The sequence below is a fragment of the Callospermophilus lateralis genome, chromosome 19, assembly GCF_048772815.1.
Source record: "Callospermophilus lateralis isolate mCalLat2 chromosome 19, mCalLat2.hap1, whole genome shotgun sequence".
Lineage (NCBI taxonomy): Eukaryota > Metazoa > Chordata > Mammalia > Rodentia > Sciuridae > Callospermophilus > Callospermophilus lateralis.
This window is the reverse complement of record NC_135323.1, coordinates 11,488,322-11,507,537: the sequence shown is the minus strand read 5'-3', so window position 1 is coordinate 11,507,537 and position 19,216 is coordinate 11,488,322. Positions and strand designations below refer to the sequence as shown.

At 51.7% G+C, this 19,216-nt stretch overlaps 1 protein-coding gene across 4 annotated transcripts in view; it reads left to right on the top strand.

The window, feature by feature from the left end:
* The first annotated feature begins 495 nt into the window (after positions 1–495).
* Positions 496–19,216, top strand: part of Myh11 (myosin heavy chain 11) — a 92,033-nt gene continuing 73,312 nt past the window's right edge. For all 4 annotated transcript variants that reach the window (XM_076840499.2, XM_076840498.2, XM_076840501.2 and 1 more), the window contains exons 1-2: positions 496–566; positions 12,820–13,181. In XM_076840499.2, the coding sequence (XP_076696614.2) occupies positions 12,837–13,181 (345 nt within the window). In that variant the 5' untranslated portion in view covers positions 496–566; positions 12,820–12,836. The remainder of the gene's footprint in view (positions 567–12,819; positions 13,182–19,216) is intronic.

The following is a 19,216-nucleotide window of genomic DNA, read 5'->3' as shown; positions in this document are numbered from 1 at the left end:
TTGAAAAGTTGATAAATACATAAATCAATCAACGCGATCCCCTTCCCCTGCCCTTCACGCACACGGCCGGCCCCCTCCCTCGACAGCGGCAGGAGAATGAAATGGGGACAAGGGAAGGAGGCGTCAGGTCAGCTCCGCCGCGGTCCCGGGCGCGGGCAGGAAGAGGTTAAGGCCCGGGAGGCCGGGATTAGGGAAGAAATTCTCAGTATCCAACACAGTCGCTGCCCGCTCCACCCCTTTCTCTAGGGACCCGGAGTCCTGGCGACTGCCCCGAGCGAGGGGTGAGACACCCGGCCCGCGCCCTTCCCCGAGCGCCCGCGCCAGGTGCGCCCGAGGCCCCGGTACCGCGGCTCTTCTCGGGCCCTGCAGGGGGCGCCGCGGAGGCCGCACGTGGGACCCTCCCCCTCCCCCCGCCCCCAGGCCACCTCCTCTTTCCCACCGCCCCAGATCTGGGGCTATAAAGCCAGGCGTCCGAGGCGCGCAGGGAGATTTGGACGCCCCGGCCTGGGAGGTGTGCCAGATCTGAGCTCTGCGTCCAGCGTCCGCCCCGCAGTCCCCAGCAGGAGGTGAGTAAGTAGTGGTGGTCCTGCTGGGCAGATCCCATGGTGGGTTTGAGGGTCCCACAGTAAGGCACTCTGCAGCGCTGGGGAAAGCTGTGGGGTCTCTGTCATCCCCTCCTAAGGGCTGCCGCGGGGTCCCCTGTTACCCAGGTCCTATGTTCCCCAGAACAACATCTCCCCCCAAATCCCAGCCTGGATCCAGGTTCAGCTCCGGCGCTGCTAGAATCTCCAGGAAGACGGCCCCCCCCCCAAAAAAAAAAAGTACTGGTAATGAGGGCTGGGGTGCAGCTCCCCAGTTTGTGTGAGGCCCTGGCTTGGTCCAGCCCCTGTGCCACAAAAAAAAAAGAAAAACCAGGACTCCGGGTGGTTCTGGTGAGAGGCTGTCCGGCGGCCACATCAGACTCTTCATTTTTATTCTAGACACAAAAAGTGCAGCTGGCTCCCACAGTCCCACCTCGACATCACAGTCCGGGAAAGTCCAGCTCCAAGTGCGTTTCAAAGCCTCTGCTGAGTTGGGTGTGTGTGTGGGGGTGCTTTTCCTCAGTTATCAAGCCTGTTGATAACTCCAGGGAGATAAAGCTGGCTTAGCAAGATAAGGTTTGTTGATTACAGCCCAAATTTCTTCCAGACCCAGTCCCTCCAGATTTAAGAAACCAAACCTGGTCTGGGTTGACCTCAGGCCCCAGATCCCCAGGTGGATGCTATTGGCATCCTCCCCGGACAGGTGTGTTGTTAGATGTGTTGTTAGGTCCTAGGACCCGCGCTGGGGGCCCCCAGGGTAAAAGTTGCTCTCCTGCCTAACAAAGTGGCCCAAGTGGGGGAGCCTGGCGGCTCCCTTCTCACAGCTGCTGGGGATTTCACCACTCTTGGAAAGACACCTTTCAAAGCCCTGCTTGTCAAGAAGCAAAAGAAAATATTTAGAAACCCAAGGCGGGGAGCGTTTAGTTACAGCGGTAGGAACTGAGAGATGACCTTGTACGCTGGCCAGGGTTTAGCAGCGGAAGTCAGGCTGTGGATGAACTGCTCCACTAGTTCTCTTTGGTGACCATTTGCTGGGTCGACTTAAAAATTTTAGCATTCGTTTAAAGAAAACTCAAAGATCCGAACTGCAAGAAATTTATGGCAAGGCACATGTAGTATAGTGAGTGTCATTTCAAGGAAAACATTCGTTCTTGCTGAATTCCTGGCTGAGAGAGCTACTGTCGATGGTGCACTCAGGTGGGAGGCACTAATGCTAATCGATCTCCTTTAATCATTGCCCCAACCTCACCAGAGGGTCATTATGATGTTTAGTATAGAAGGCAGCCGAGAGACTCAGAGAAGTTAAGTAACTTGCCTCATGTCACACAGTAAGTGGTAGAACCCATTTCCCCCGGTCTGTGAGATGCCAAGTTTATGTCCTGGAGCCTACCGGTTTTTTTCTTGACTGAGGACAAAAACTTCTTGTTGCAGCCAGGTTTCCTGTAGGACCGAATGCTTCCAGCGAAGTAAATATTTATCATCATCTCTTTGAAGAAAACTCAAACTGACCTTTTGCGAATTTAAAATAAAATGCACTGTTTGTTCCCGGGTGGGATGGTTATCTAGTTGGACCTGGTGACCTGAGGTGGGCTGCCATACCTAGAGCCCAAAACGGGAACTTGCTGGGTCTCGCTTTGAGAAGCCTCTGGGGGGTGCCTCATAAACAGGGTGGTTTTTTTATTATCATGTCTGAAATAGACGTGCTATTCCGTACAAGGTATTTGTTATGGGTTTATCATTACTTTTCTGTGGGAGGGCTGGGATTGAGGCAAACATGCCCATTTATGGTAGCGTTTTTCCATGAGGCCATCCCCAGCCCCCTTGCCAATTACCCTGCCCTGGGCTGCTCAAGGCTCTGGGGATTTCTCTGCCCCGTCCTTCCCCGGCAAGAACCAGTATTGAAGCCCAGAGGAGAGCAAACATGGGAGGAAAGGGGATCATTTTTTTCCCATTCCTTTTTATTTAGAAGTCTTGACTTTTGGTGGAAAAGTCATCTCCTCTATCTTTGGTAAAATGAACCCCAACAAGTGACATTTGTGTTTCAGGAGCAACTGTTCTAAAATCGGACACATTAGATTTTTTTCTGGAAAACCAAGTTCAATTTTAAAACCATCAGAATCCTAGAAGGTCATGAACAAATTTAAAAGTCCTCCACTGTGGGCTCCCCCGGCCTCAGTTTCCCCATCTGCCGGATGGGACTGCTGAGAACAGCCAATGTTAGTTTTGCCCTGATGGTCAGCTCTTGGGGAAGCATCGATGGGCATGTGCTTATTAAGTCTTCACCACAACCCTTTGGAGTAGATACGGGTTATTATGGACCCTATTTTACAGATGTGGATTCTCAGTAACTTGCTCCTTAGTCCAACTAGCCATTAAGACAGGATTTGCTGGGCGCAGTGGTACCTGCCTGTAACCCCAGCAGCTCGGGAGGCTGAGGCAGGAGGATGGCAAGTTCAAAGCCAGCCTCAGTAAAAGCCAGGCACTAAGCAACTCAGACCCTGTCTCTAAATAAAATATGAAATAGGGCTGGGGATGTGGCTCAGTGTCCCCCCCCCCCCCAAAAAAAAAAAGTCAGGATTCCACAATCCAAGACCTTTCTAAGGGATTACCCTTTGGGGAGAGTTAGACAATATTATAAAGGGTTTAGCACAGTGTTTGGCATCTGGCAAACTTCAGCAGATGGTCATGTGTGATGAATGTGATCAGAGATGTTGAGGAGGTGCTCTGTGTGGCACAGCTCATCTCAGCAGAACCAGGAAGACCACGGCATGGTCTTTCCATATGGGGGAGAATCTTCCCCTTAATTTTTGTGTAATCCTCTTTTGCAAATTCAGCTCCCATTTGGGGCTCAAAGTAGTAAATAGAAACTGATCAGAAACACACTTCCTCACCTCTGATGTCACGAACCCCAGTTAGGCCGGCCCGTTCCTGCTTTGCTGGGGGTCACTCTGGACTCTTCAGAGCTCATCTGTGCCCGGGAGAAGTCCATCTGGTTCCCTGGTCCTCCAGCCTTCACCCCTGACTTTTGGTCACGTTAACCCTGGGCACAGACTGAGTTTGGAGAAGGCCGGGCAAGCATTGGAGGGGAATTCTTGTGTGTGATCAGAGGAAGAAGCTGCCCATCTGTCCAGAAGCAGGAAGTCGGGCATCTCTGACTTACTGGGTTTCGGGGACCCATCCTCTCAAAGTCACAAAGAAGAGGTCATGGGACCTGCCTGCTCTCTGGGCAGAGTTGGACTTGCCAAGTTGGCTCTGCCATTGGGTCCGCGTCTGTGAATTCAATCAGCCGTGGGCTGAAAACATTTCTTTTTAATTGCATCTCTACTGAACATGCACCAATTTTTTTTCCTTATCATCCCCTAAATCTTACAATAGAGCAACTATTTCTCTAACATCGACATTGCATTGAGTGCTCCGAGTTCTCCAGAGACTTCAGGTATGCGGGCGGACGGGCAAAGCTTCTGTGCAAACATCATGGATGGAGCATGGTTGGATTTGGTATCCGTGGACACCGGGGCAATGCCTGTCCCTGGTCATCTCCTTGGAGAGGGAGGGAGCCAGGGCCTGGGACTGCCATTCCCCGATCTCCAGGGAGGATATCTTTGTCTCCATCTCCTCCATCTCTGCATGCCATCGTGGCAAATGTAGTCTCGTGAATCTTCCTAAAATTTATCTACATCCGATTTTCCTTTTGATGCAATGATTGGCATTCTGTAGACTAGTTCCCCCCCCCCACCTGATTACGTATTTTCAACTTCTTTTCTATGTCTGCCTGCTTTAGCACTTTTCTTATCTGCTACACAATGTAAAAGGACAGCATCTTATTTGATCCCTTATTAGATAGACCAGATTCATGCCACCGTTTCTTATAAATAATGCTTCCGGGAGTATGAAGCCATCTTGGTGATGGGAACCACATCTAAGCACAAAGGTCATTTTTTTTTTTATATCTACATTATGCAATAGCCTAAAAGGTGAATCTTTCTTTTTTTGGTGGTATTGGGAGTTGAACTTGGGGGCACTTGACCACTGAGCCGCATCCTCAGACCTATTTTGAATTTTTTAATTGAGAGACAGGGTCTCACTGAGTTGCCTAGTGCCTCAATCTTGCTGAGGCTGGCTTTGAACTCGAGATCCTCCTGCCTCAGCCTCCCAAGCTGCCGGGATCACAGGCGTGCACCACCGTGCCCAGCTGAAAGGCAGTTTCATGTGGTCCTTTTGCGTTTGAACTGTGACCCGTCCCAGAAGGTCAAGTGTGGAAGTCAAAAAGTGTCTAGATTGGCTCACGGAATTTTCCCAAGAGCAAATACGTGGCCAAGAGTCACTAAGAGAGCCCAAGGTCCACAAGGGGGCATAGCCTTTGGATCTCAAGATCTGCCAGGAGCCTAGCTGTCCCGACGGGGATGTGTGCCCCCACGAAGCTCGGGGAAGAGGTGGCCCCTTCCTGATGGACCTGACCTCAGTACTGTGTTTGAAGGGCTGTGCCATACCCTGTCCCACTTTACCCAACTATCCCCAGGGGATGGGGGTTCCAAGGAGCCCCGTCTGGGACGCGCCGTGGCGTCATAGCCCAAGCGTCTCCATCCCTTGTCTGCTTCCCGTGACCAAAGTGGCTTCACACTTGGTGACTGTCAGAGGCATCAAAGCCAAGCACAGCCTGCCAGCTCCGCTCTCGCTCCTCTTTGTGGATGGAGACGGAGTCTCTGCGTTTGATCTTGTTTGTGTTTTCCAGTCCTGGAGGAGTCGGGCTTCCTAGCCGCGGGGGCCCGCCTCGGTGACCCGTGAGCACTTTCATTTTCCTGTTGAGATTTGGGCTCCTTCTCCCTGCCCCCCTCAGGCAGCTCCTCCACATGGTGATGGGAGCTTGTCACGCTGCCTGGGAAAAATGCCCTCAGCCGGGTGCTGCGATTGGCCACTGCGAGACACGCTCGCTGGCTGCCCAGTCATGAAAAATGCCACAGCCCAGCCGTGCTGTCCCCCGGGATGGGGGGACATTTTATGTTGGGAGTATTTTGCTGCAGTTAAGATAAAAAGAAACAAGAAAGAAAAGCGGGTTTTGTATCCAGAAAAGTCCACACGCCGCGCAGCTTGATGAAGCCCTCCAACACCATGGCTCTCCGGTGACGGGCACTAGGGTCAAGAAATAGATCACCAGCCCCCAAGCTGCCCTCAGGTCTGGCCTTCCAGGGCCTTCATGCCCGGGGTCATTCCTTCTGTGGCCTCTGTCACCACAGACTCCTTTTCCTGCTTCAGGACCTCGTTTAAACGGATCACTTTTGAGTCTGCCTCCTGTTGCTCAGGACAGTTTCTGTGGGATGACACTTTCTCACGGTCGGGAATCGTAGTTCATTTAATCTGATTCAAGTCCGTGTTGAATATGTATTATGTGCCGGTACTTTAAGGATTGGTTCATTTGTTTAGAATACCCCCCTGAGCTTCTGACAAGCACAGGCTCCAAGGAGCAACTGGGCTCACATTCCAGCTCTGTCTGTAGCTCTTGGCTGTGTGGTCTCGGGTAGATTCCTTCACCTCTCTGAGCTTCAGTGCCCATATGTCTAAGGTGCAGCTGGCTGTGGTGATGGTACTTAATAATTGCACGTGCAGGATTTAGCTCAGGCTGTCACTGAGTGCTCAGAAACTCTGCCATGGATATGCAGTAGGGCTTCAGTGGCAGACGGTGCTATGTCTGCATTGCTTCAAGTGGAAGACGGCTTTATAGATTTTATAGGGTTATATTTTTTTTTCCTTTTATAAAGATCTCAAGCATGTGCAAGAGCCCAAAAACCAGGATTACATATTCCTAGGCACCTGTCGCTCCTCCTCACCGGTTATCAACACACGATCCCGTCTGATTTCATCCTGATCCCATTCATTTCTTCCCTGCTTTGATTTTGCAATAAGCCCGGGGTTTATCATTCCACTCATGACTCCTTCGCTGTAAGGACTCTCTAATCACTCGAAATCCTAACACCGTGTTCACACCAAGAGTCTAGGAAATTCTCTGGACTCTGGAGTCCATGTTCAGAATTTTCCTGGTTATCTCATACGGGTTCTTTCTCTGAGGGGGGATGCTTTCAAATAAAAAAAAATTTTTCTTTTTCTGACGACTGTATTCAATCTTGCTGAATTTCCCATTTAAGGCATGGCTTTTGAAAAACACAAAGCACACCTTTATTGGTGATTCGCTGTGTGTCGCGGGGGCAGGGACCTTCCCTTGCCTTCTCTTACCAGATATCTTTTATTGTACCTGTTTTTCACTATGAAAATTTGAAATGTATGTAGAAGCAGAGACGCCAGCCACTGGACTTGGGTAAAAGCGTCCTTGGTTTCCACCCCTCCCATCTCTCCTGTCTGTCAGGGAAATGGCAGGGTCTATGGCGCATCTTGTAAACAACAGGGATTGTCCAGGAATCTGCTACATTTCCTACTTCAGGAAAATAACTGGGTTACAGTGTTGCAGAACAGACAGGTTGGTTCCTTTTGTTTTTTTTGGTGGGGGGTGGTGGGGACAAAGTGCTTCAGAGTAAAGGGAAGAGGAGGGATGTAGAAAGGTCACCTTGGGGGCACCTGTCCCAGACTACCCTGGGCAGTGCCTCTTACGTATCCACCACTAACGCGGAGGTTTGCATAAACTGCCCAAAGCACCTCCTGGGGTGGCTGGATCAGATTTGAACAGGGATCTGCCTCCCGAGCCTGGGGGTCTTTCCCCGACTGTAGATGAAGGTCAACTAGCAAATCGAACCTGAGCAGCTCCCGTTGGCCCACACGAGGTTGACTCAAATCTCCGTCCCTTTGAAATGTCTCCAGTGCCGTTTCTTCCTCTTCTTTCCAAGTCCCGTGGGTCTCTGGGCTGCCTTCCTTTTGGTCTGCACTTATTTGGTGACGAAGTCGCTTGCCCTGTGACTCCTGACTTCTGGGCCTCGCTGCCTGCCCGTGACCTGGGTGTGCCTGGTCTTGCCCGGGGACAGGCGTCGCATCCCCAGCCCGAGTCCCACCCCCTTCTTGTGAGACGGCTTGTGGGCCGCGGTGCTGCTCCCTGGGCCGCCCACCTCTGGCTTGCAAGGTCTCTTCTGCTGTCTGTGGTGGTCATTAATTATTAGGGTTAGGTGGCCCCGGCCTGACCCACGCACGATAAACTTCCCGACTTTTTATCTCAGAGTTGGACTTCAAGGGTGGACCTGGGCCAGCCGCCCTCCTGGGAACGGTTAGATACAAATTCTTGGGGCTGGGGCACGTAGCTCGGGGAGAGGGCGGGCACGTGCTGTAGCACACGCGAGGCCCTGGGTGGACCCCAGCAGGAACACAAACCCCAACAACAACCTCAGCAGGAAAACTCGCCAACCAACCAGATCCCCGAAATATGAATTCTTGGGGTGCTGGTCCCAAACCCACACCAGGAGGCGGTGTGAGAACCAGCCGTCGTCTAATGGGCTCTGCAGCTACGGACGGTCCTTGCCTAGACCTATTACCAGGGGTTACAAAATGGTCTGTTTCTGCATTTATTCACCGGCGTCCTTCCCCGCAGTGGGGACGATGATTCAGATGGGGAAGTGGGAGGGGGGATGCTCTTGGGCTCACTTGCTCCTAAGAAGAATTTATCAACAATTTTCAAATGCAGGAAAACGGGATTGTTAAACCCAAACAGCCTGCGTTCTCCTCTGATTGGCTAAGGCGATCCCTCAGAGTTACAGAGCGAGTCACTTATTTCTCCCTTGATCAGGTCCCCGGGAGAAGTAACTTTTCTCCAAACAACTACCTTCTGGTTTTGTTTTTAATATTTATTATTTATTATTTAAAATATTAAAAATAATATTTAGTATTTATTATTTAAAAATATTTAATATTTAATGTTTAATATTTAATATTTTTAATATTTATTTTTTAGTTTTTAGGTGGATACAGTATCTTTATTTTTACGTGGTGCTGAGGATGGAACCCAGTGCCTCATGCATGCTAGGCGAGCGCTCTACCACGGAGCCACAACCCCAGCCCTCTGGTTTTTATTACTGTAATTTTCACCCTGGAAAGAGGAAAGTAGGTATTAGAACAACAGCCTCTTTTTTTTTTTTTTTCTTTTTTGCCTTGTGAAATCTGCTTCTCCCAAATTGTCTCCTGTTAGAGGAGTTGGTGTCTTGGCTCTGGGTCCTGGATAGGGGGTTGACCTCATCTCTTTAGGATTGGGGCCCTTGAGTGGGGATTATCTTGGTGAATTCAAAGGAAGTATGAATCACTTTTTGCTGAAGCAGGGACGTCAACCACACAGTAGGTCCTGGTAGCTGCACATCCTACCTCAGTCAGTGGCTTATTTCTTTGGAGCCCAGCAGCACTGAATGGGGAAGGGGGGTGCTGGCTGGAAGCAGCGTCAGCTCCTGCAGGTACAGTCAGAGGGTCCGGAGCAGGTGACCGGGGCAGCCCACAGGGACTTGCTGCCCCAGCAGCTACAGGATGGAGAATCAATTGTAAACGGGTCTCCACATTGAGAGGGACAGTTAATGAATTGAAATCTTAATTTAAAAAAAAAAAAAAAAAGAGCTCCCCTTTCGGTCACTTAGTGGCCCTGAGGAACAATTTGTTTGGGGAAGGTAGACTTGGTGACTTGGTTTTTGCCCCCCTTCTTTAGCATTTTTCAAAGTCACACTTGGTCCCTTCTCCTCTCGCAAGGGTGGTCTAGGAATGTCTTTGATCATCATGAACACACGAGTTAAAGATTCAAACAGCCTTTCGACTATTACAGTCATTTTAAAAATTGATGTTTAAGTGGTCCCATGCTGGGCCAGATAGGACCATAGTTTAATATTTGAATGTGCACTTTTCTAGACTTTAAAATGTAGATGCATCCTATAAAATTACAAAAAATATTTTAATTAACTTTATTGAAGTGTAAAGAACATACACTGAGATTTTCCAGTTTTCAATTCATTGATTTTTTTTTTTCTAATATACTCAGTGAACTTTGCCAAATGCATGCAGTTATGTGATCACCACCAATGTTATGATACGGGTCATTTTTATCATGCTGTGCTTCTTACAAACCCCATGCAACTACTGATCTGCCATCACCATCACCTTTTGACTTCTTTATCAATGGAAAAACGCAGCATGCAGGGTTTTAGATCTGGCTCCTTTCACTTAACATGGTACTTTGAGACTTAGGTATTTTATTGAGTTTTTTTCCTTTTTATTGCTGAGTAGTATTCCATTCAGACATGTTGTTTTTTAACTTTAAAATATATATGTATCTTTACATGGTCTCAGCACGGTCAAAGGTCACCTATTATGTGATTCCATTTATCCAAAATGTACAGAAAGCGTGAATTTGGAGAGACAGAACATTAGTGGTTTCCAGGCTTGGGGGTGGGGACAGAGAGTGACCACAGCAGGGCCCTTGGGTGCCCCTTTTGGAGTAACTGAAATGTTCCAGAATTTATTGTGATGAACACATAACACTCTAGGTGTGCTGAGACACCCCGGAATTGTACGTTTACAATGAGAGAATTGTATGTCATACAAATGAGCCTTCATTAAGTTTGTTGCAAGAGGAAAACCTTTGGCATAAGTGAAAGTCCTCATCTTAAATATTTAGCAGAATTACAGCATTAATTACAGCATTTGATCGAATGATTGTTCCATGATTTAACAAGGCCCGAGGAGGAGCTGCAGGCTGGGCGGTTTCAACATCCTGCAGCGCTCTCTGGACACGTGCTAGGGTGTGCAAGCCTCTGTACGCTGCGTCTGAGGAGCAGAACTTCAGGTCTAGGGATGTCCCTGGTTTCCATAGGACATGGGACACAGGCAGAGCCCTGAATTCTACTTCCTGAACCCTCCTGGGTTCCATCATGGCCAAGCTGAGAGGTGAAAATCGACATCTCGTTCTTTAACTTCATTTCTTCTATTACTAGTGAGGCTGAACATCTTTTTCTAATGATCTGTTTTTATAACTATTTGAAGGGCTTTCTATTTTTTTTTTTTGTAATGGAGATTTAACCCAGGGGTGTTTTCCCACTGAGCTATTCCCCCCAGCCCTTTTGGTTTTGTTTTTATTTTGAGACGGGGTCTCCTTAAGTTGCTTAGGGTCTTGCTAAGTTGCTGAGGCTGGCCTCAAATTTGCAATCCTCCTTTCTCAGTCTCCGGAGCCAGTAGGATTACAGGTGTGTGCCACCAGACCCAGCTAAATATCTATTTTTGCTGATTACAAATTTAATAGTTATATATTTTTGTCATACTTGACTTTTTATGACGGGAAGTACACCCACCTTCCTAGCAGCATTATTTATAATAATTAAAATGTGAAAGCAATCTGGATATCCATTGGTGAGTAAATGAATAAGCAAAGTGTGGTCTCTCCACACAGTGGAATATTACTCAGCTGTAAAAAGGAAGAAAATCTGGACGTAGGCTACAGTATGGATGACCCTCGATCATATTCATTATGCCAAGTGAAATAAACTTGTCATAAAAAGATGAATACTCTAAAGTCCCCCCTGTGTGAGGTACCTTAGAGTCGTTGGCGTACTAGGAATGAAGAGGAGAATAGCCATTGCCGGGGCTCGGGGAGGGGATGGATGGGAAGGGTCCCATGTGTCCAGTTGGTGCTGCAAGGTGGAAAGGGTGCTGGAGGCATAGGTGGTGACGGCCACACCATGATGTGAGCACGCTCTGTGCCACCTGGCTGTTGACCTGCTGATGGTCATGATGGCAGAATTTTAGGCCGCATATATTTTACCATAATTTTAAAAATTGGTGCAAATAATAGAAGGCAAAAAAATATCCTCTCGTGACTGGGTTTGATAAATGCATATTTCTCCAGTTCTATAGTCTGTAGCGTCTATGTCTAAATATTTTAGATAGAACACGGAGTAGTGTGTCTGCTGTTCTGCAGTTCCCACTTTTACTTTTTAAAAAGCTTTATCGGGGCTGGAGTCCTGGCTCAGGGGCTGAGCGCTTGCCCCGCCTGTGGGAGGCGCTGGGTGCGATCCTCAGGACCCCATAAATAAGGTCAAAATAAAGGGATCGCGTCCATCTTTAAAAACAAGTAAATGAATAAACAAAGGCTTTACTGGGACTCAATCCCCAGCACCGGGTGGGGGGCATAATGCGCCCATTTATTTATTTTGTGCTGGGATGGAATCCAGGGTCTGTGTCTGCTCAACACCTGCTCCACGCGGACCCCGCCAGCCTTGTGCAGCCCTGTGGCTTTTAGTGTGTTCAGTTACGTGCCCATTACTACAGAATCTTCTAGAACACTTTGTCACCTCCCCAAAGAAATGGTGCACCCCTCAGCTGTCCCCCTCTAGTGCTCCCCAGTTCCTGGAAACACTCATGGACTTCATTTCTAAGGGTTTGCCTACTGGGGACACCTTATATGGGTAGAATCAAACAATAAGTGGTGTTTTTTCCCCCAGGACTGAGGGTGGAGCCCGGGGGCTTTACTACTGAGCTGTACTCCCAGCCCTTTTTATTTTGAGGGTCTAAGTTGCTGGTTCTGCCTTGCGATCCTCCTGCCTCGGCCTCCCTAGTTGCTGGGATAACAGGCGTGCGTGTTGTGCCAACTGTTAGGGGGCCTTCTGGGCCAGGCTCCTTCCACTTAGCATGATGTTTTGGGGGTTCAGCCACGTCGTAGCACGTGTCGGTGTTTCATTCCTTTTTATGGCTCAGTACTACTCCACTGTGTGGAGAGGCCACGTCTTACTCATCCACTCACCTCTTACCTGCCCATGGACCGTGGGGATGTTTCCACTTTGGGGCTGTTACAAGGGACACAGCTGTGAATGTCCACGTTCAAGTTTTTGGGTGGAGGTCTGTTTCACTTCTCCTGAGTACGAACTCGGGAATGGAGTTCTTGGGTGACGGGGTGGCTCTGATTCGTCACCTGAGGACCCTCTTTTATTTTGCAGTAGGCAGTGAGGTTTGGGCACCTCCTATGCCTACACCCAAGGACCTGCTTCTTGCTGGCCACTGGGTGGCGTTTCGCTGCATGAGACCCCCTGGTTTACCCTCCAGTCTGAGCTGGTGGCTGGTGGGTTGCTCCTTGGCTTTGTGGTCATGGGCCATGAAGCAGGGGGTCCCCTGGAGGCCTTGGAATGTCCCCGTTCTCCCACAGCACACACGAGGCCGCAGGGGACACCCCCGTACTTTGTGGACATTTCTGCAGACCACACGGTGTCCTGCGAGACAGGGGGCAAGGTGTCTTCAAGGCGTGGTTCTGGCCTGACCCTGACCCTCTCTCCTCCTCCCGCAGGGGACCAACCAGGCGCCATGGCACAGAAGGGCCAACTCAGTGACGATGAGAAGTTCCTGTTTGTGGACAAAAACTTCATCAACAGCCCGGTGGCCCAGGCCGACTGGGTGGCCAAGAGACTGGTCTGGGTCCCTTCTGAGAAGCAAGGCTTCGAGGCGGCCAGCATCAAGGAGGAGAAGGGGGACGAGGTGGTCGTGGAGCTGGTGGAGAATGGCAAGAAGGTGACGGTGGGCAAGGACGACATCCAGAAGATGAACCCGCCCAAGTTCTCCAAGGTGGAGGACATGGCCGAGCTGACCTGCCTCAACGAGGCCTCGGTGCTGCACAACCTGCGGGAGCGCTACTTCTCGGGGCTCATCTACGTGAGTGTCCGGGGCAGCCGCTGCTCCCCTCCCGGTCTCGGGGGCTCAGGGAGTTGGGGTGCAGGCCAGGGGCGGGGGCTTCACTGAGCAGATCCACGGGGGTGACTCCACCCCAGTCCCCCTCGCCAGCTCTGGGACGTGGGCAGGTGTGTGGCCTCCCGCAGCCTCACGTTTCCCATCTGTAAAGTGGGAGCCGCGCCCTCCCCACAGAGCAGGGGTGGGCAGTCCCTGCCATCGCCTACCCCAAGTGCCAGGCGCGGGACGGACTCCCCTCAGATCCCAGGGGTGTCTTCCTGGAGGCGGGGGGAACTCGGGGACCCCTGGAGAGGCTGGTCCACCCTGGCACTGGGAGGGTAGGAGACAGGAGAGGGTCCCTGTCACAAGTGGGGACGGCCAGGTGGGACCTGGGACTCCTGAGTGGGCCCTGCAGATGAGGTGGACTGGAGCCGTGAGTGCAGCGTGGTCACTGTGGCCACTGCGGCCACCTGCACTGGGCTTCTAACTAACTTTAAAAAGCGAGTCTTTGAGGATTCGTTTCTCCAGCCGCGTCTCGGCCGCGTGAAGTCCTCAGCCGCCCCTGTGGCCAGCGGTTCCTGGTTGGAGGGTGTAGGTCTAGAACATTCTCACCATCACAGTTCTGTTGGGGCTGGTGACAAGCGGGGACACAGGTACCTTGGGTTGGACCAGATTTCCAGGACGAGTGGGACCCAGCCCCATGAGGCCAGCTGGGCGGGCGGAGGTCCCCAGCCCCGAAAGCCACACTGGGGCCTGGGGCAGGTCGCCTGGAACTTGGTTCCCTTGTCCGGGTAACAGACAGACCGCGCCAGCCTCCTGCCCCCGGTAGCTCCAAAGAGAAAGCCCGACACTCTTCCTGGCACACAGTGGGCACTCAGGTGTGAGGTGTCACCGTCACAGGTTGGAGGCCATCGTGAGGCTTTAGCAGTCATGGGGCCAGTGTTCCTGGATCCTTTGCAGAGCCATGGGCACAGTCACTTCTGTCCTTGTGTCCCCTTGGTCCGTGCTGCATGCCTTGCCACTTGAAAATCACCCAAAGCTCCTTGTCATCTCTTAAAAAAAAAAAAAAAAAAAAAAAAAAAAACCCGTCCTGCACATTTTTTTCCTAATTGGGACAATAGGACACATTGTCTGGGAAGGATTTGAAATTCAGAAGAAAAGCAAGACTCGGTCAAAAGCAGAAAACACAAAGATCCGTCTTCACCCAAAAAGGAGGTGTGTGCCTCCATCTCTTGGTGGGAATGGCGCCAGATGTGGGTGTGTTTGCAAGCCTACTGTGCGCGTGGGTTAGTGACTTGCTCTTTTTCCGTGTGACGTCAATGCTGAGCGTCTCTCAGCCCCAAAGGTTCCCTTTGAAGGGCCACATACTCTGTGGTGGGCGGAGCCACGTTTAGTGACCCCTTCTTGTGGCTATTTCCGAAGGGGCCACAGAGGCTGTTTTAAGAGGGGACAACTATGAAAGGGCTCCCCGAGCCAGGTACTGTAACCCGGCACCCTCCATTTCCCTTAGTGGACACAACAGCCACGGAGTGACACAGGGAGTCCAGTTTACAGGGGAGCAAGCTGAGGCCCAGCGTGGACAGCCCATCTTCCCTCCCCCAACTAAGCAGAGAAAGTCCCTTTAGTCTGTGCCACTCCTTGTGTGGAGACATCGCCACCCTAAGTCCCTTGGTACACTGGACTTTGTTTTTCGGTACTAGGATTGAGCCCAGGGGTGCGTAACCCCCGAGCCACATCCCCAGACCCTTTTAAATACCTTTATTTAGAGACGGGGTCTCCCGGAGTTGCTGGGGGGGGCCTTGCTAAGTTGCTGAGACTGGCTTTGAACTTGCAATCCTCCTGCCTCGGCCTCCCGAGCCGCTGGGATCACAGGTGTGCCCCTCCACACCCCGCTACCGGGGACATTTCTAAGGACACCAATCTGCAGAGAGCTGGGGGGACTTTTGGGGTCCAACCGGTGTCACCTCCCTGTGGACAGGGCCACGTCTCCATTCGACTGTCCTCTGACGTGGCATCTGAGCCCAAAATAGAAGTCGGGAATCGGGAGGAGCTTGTGAAGTTCCCGAGACCCAGAGTATCATCTGAAGCAGATTAAAAAGGAATCGGAGCTGCGCATTCCTGCTGTGCTTCTCTGGACAGATCAAAGTCACGTGGCCTCGTGACCAGGCACCTGCTGCTGTCTGGTACCTTTCTGCTCAGTTTAATCACTTAATAGAAACCGTTGCCCGTGATGGAAAAAAAAATAGAGAAGGCAGGGGGTTGGGGCACGGGCTCGGGAAGCCGCTCTCCCATCCCATAATCGGGCTGCAGGACCCTTGTAGACAGGTGGCACCATGTCCGCGGGCCAGTCGGCCGACCGTGCCCACCTTTGCCCTGGGTGATGAGGAGACCCTGGTGGACCTCTGTCCTCTTGGGCCCCACGGGGTCCTTGGAAGCCAGAGGAGCCTGTCCCCTTACCTTAGATTTTCGGGTCTGGGCTCAGCAATGTCGGGACTCGCCCGAGCTGCCCCACACCTGGCGTGGGGACACAGCTCTGATCCCTGCTCCGAGGGCCCCTGGTCTTCTGGGTCCTTGGCCGAGGCTTCTCTGTGGAGCCTGGTAGCACTGGATACAGGAGGAGGGAACCCCCCGTGTGGGCCTGCTCCGGGCCAGGTGCTGTCCCAAGTCCTTCCATCCCACTTTGTCCCTTGGGATCCAGCAGAATGATGTCCCACCCTTCAGATAAGGTGACCGAGGCAGAGGGGACACGCACTTAGGAGGGATCCCCTTCCCAGTTCTGGTCCTGTTTCTGGGTGGGACATGAGCGTTGGTCCTCGCCCTGAGATGATTCTGCACTTAAGTGACAGGCGAGATGTGCTTGAGCCAGATGCAAGTCGCGATGTCTATGTTTTACGACTCGGAGTGGGGGGTTCAAGCCCCTCGTCCTTCAAATGGGTGCCAGGGAGCCTAAGCCTCTGGTGATTTTTGGGAAACATTTGCTCCTATCTGTATTTTTTCCGGCCACAGATCTTAGTTGTCATTAAACTCTCAAAGTAGCCGGTGACCCTCAGCAGTAGTAGATAGTATTTGTTCAAAATTTACTACCATCAAAGTTTATGCTAACATACTATTGCGACCACCATTATTTTTGTGTAAGAGACACAACTACAATGAACTGTTTAAAAAATGTGGGTGGCGGGGAGATACCAGGACTTATACCCATTTTTTTGCAGTTTAAAACTGTGGCTTTGAAAAGTTAAATGACTTGGGGGACCCAGAGGTGACTCTCAAACCCAGAGAGGCTGCCCCCAGACCAGTGCTCTCACCTTGATCCCAGGTGATGTGTCCATGATAGTAGGAGACAGATAGTGTCATATTGCCCTCTAGAGAGGGGGACACTGAGGCCCAGTGCTCAGTCTCATTGCTGGTAAGTGGCTGAGCAGGGATGTGGCACAGGCTGGGGAGCGGCCTCAGGGGACCAGGAGGTGAGGTGTGGGAGGGGCAGGGGAGACGGTGCCACGGGTGCTCTCGGCTTTGAGTAGCACAAACCTGATGTGCCTGCGAGGAAGGAATCTAGTCTTGTGTTACGGTTTCTTGAGCACCTACTGGGTGCTAGGGTAGACACTGCAAGCTGTTGATCCAGAGCCAGTGATTTTTTTTTTTTTCTTTAAAATGAGTTAATTTGAGGCGTTGTGTTGCTTAAAAAAGCAGAGGACCTGCGTCTCCTGGACCAGGTGGAGGTAAAGGTCCCTGTTAGATGCGCTGTGTGGTCGCTGCTTTTCCACAGGCCCCACCCCTCCCTGTTGCCCTCAGGACCTGGGGCCGCACACTGGTAGGAGGGGGTCCCTGTGCCTGGCCTCACAGCTTACCTGCTTCGTCCCTATACATGGTGGAACCTTCTACCACCCCCCCCCCATGCTGAGGCTCTGAATTTGGGAACATGATCCCGGTAAAAACTGGAGGACCCTCCTGCATATCACTGGGTCCCCCTAGCCCCAGTCCCCTGCCCGGTCATCCAACGGATGTTCTCCAGCAGGTGAGGATGTCCTCATGTTGGACATCTGCCCCGACACCTTATGGTTTTCTGGAATGATTGACTAACAACCCGAGATGCTGGGCGCAGAGGTGTTCTGGGTGCCCATCACTGCCCTGGGGCCTGGAGGGGTGGCAAGAAAACAGGGCGGGTGGTGCCCCTTGCTGGGCCTCCCAAATTAGCCCTTCAGATCCTGCAAGTCATTATGGCTTCGGGGAAGCTCCTCCAGCTACACAGGGCCACCTGTGGACGAGAAGGTTGGAACATCAAGTCCTGCTTTGTAAAGGGCAAGAGTTCATGCACCTCTACCTGGAGGCAAATGTGGTAAAGGGGATTTTTTTTTGGGGGGGGCACTTGTTCATAACAATCTATCTGGACGAGATCTTTCTGAATAGGTAAAACATGTGAATATGTAATGAAGTGGTCCATCAGGGTACATAGACCTTCCCCACCCCCACCCCAAATGGGGTGCAGGCCACTGCTGTCCTGCATCTTGGCCTTCGCATCTAGCTACCCAGATGGATGCCCGACAGTTCTCTCTCTCTTTTTTTTTTTTTTTTTTTGTGGTTGGGGGGATACCCCGGATTGAATTCAGGGGCACTCAGCCACTGAGCCCCATCCCCAGCCCTTATTTTGTATTTTATTTAGAGACAGAGTCTCACTGAGTTGCTTAGGGCCTCACTTTTGCTGAGGCTGGCTTTGAACTCTTATCCTCCTGCCTCGGCCTCCTGAGCTGCTGGGATGACAGGTGTGTGCCACCTGCCAGCAGTGACACTCTTTTTAACCATAGCAGGGTCTTCTGCTCTAGGGATGAACTGGCTCCCTGAGCCCGCCTGGGTTCACGGGCATTTGGATTATTCCTAGTCTTTTGCTGCTGAAATCCAGGCAAGAGCCGAATCAGTGTCAATCTAGGACAGGGTCCTGTTCATTAAGGAGTGACTGTCCAAGCAGGATGCCCGGGTCGGGCTGTGTGCACATCCAGGCAGCGGAGATCCCCCAGGCCCGAGTCCTGAAGCCGGTGTCCCTTGCCCTTCCTCCTGCTCCTGGACACTCGCTCAGGGCTCTGGGGCTGACCATATAAAGCCTCAGGGAGCAACTGGAGCCGCTTCCTAATACGGTTACAAGAGGGACACCGTGCCTTGGCCTGGATCTGTGTGGCACAGACGCCCTGAGATGCTGGCCGGGGCACGGGCTGGGGATGTGGAGACTCTGAACTTGCCGGTCGGGAGTGGGGCTCCTGGGGACTGAGTCTGACACAGGGCCAGCTACAGGGGGGCGGGGTCAGGGCGAGGGTGAGCCGAGTGGGACGTGGGGATGGAACGGCCAGATTCGCAAGCCCAGTGACCCTGTGGGACCTGCCTCTGGCCACTGTACCTGGCTGGCTTGGGAAACCGAACTGAACACAGATTCAGATCTGCCTGGAAGCACAGAGTAAGTGCTTGCTGTGTGCACAGCACCAGGAGAGGTGTCCTGGGATCGTGGTGGAGCTACGAGGGCCCAGCCGTCCCTCTCTAGGATTCGTTTTATTCAGCGAATATTTGCAGAGTGAACATCTACCCTGTGCTGGGGGCGGGAGATGCGGTATCGCAGCTCGTTGTCTGGGAAGTGATGCTGAGTCGGAGCCCTGAGCTGGAAGGACACGAGGGGCAGACATCATGACCGCTCGTCCCCTCCCCTGGAAGAGGGGGTGGTGGCTCCAGGGAGATCGGGGGAACAGTCCCTGGGAAGACGCCATGTGGCAAGGTTTTCATCCTCGGGAAACAGCGCAGAATAGTCGCTCATATTGACTACTGAGCACCTACTGTATACCAGGCATGGTGCTGAATGCCTTAAAAGCATGACCTAAGAACGAACCTAGGAGGGAATTGTTAGTGTGCCCCCACGGTTTTTCAGATGAGGATAACTGAGACTCAGAGAGGTTAAGAGTCTTTCCTGGGATCACAGAGCTAGGAAGTCGGAGAGTGGGGTTCAAATCTGAGTCCTCCCTTAATGACACCCACAGGCTGGA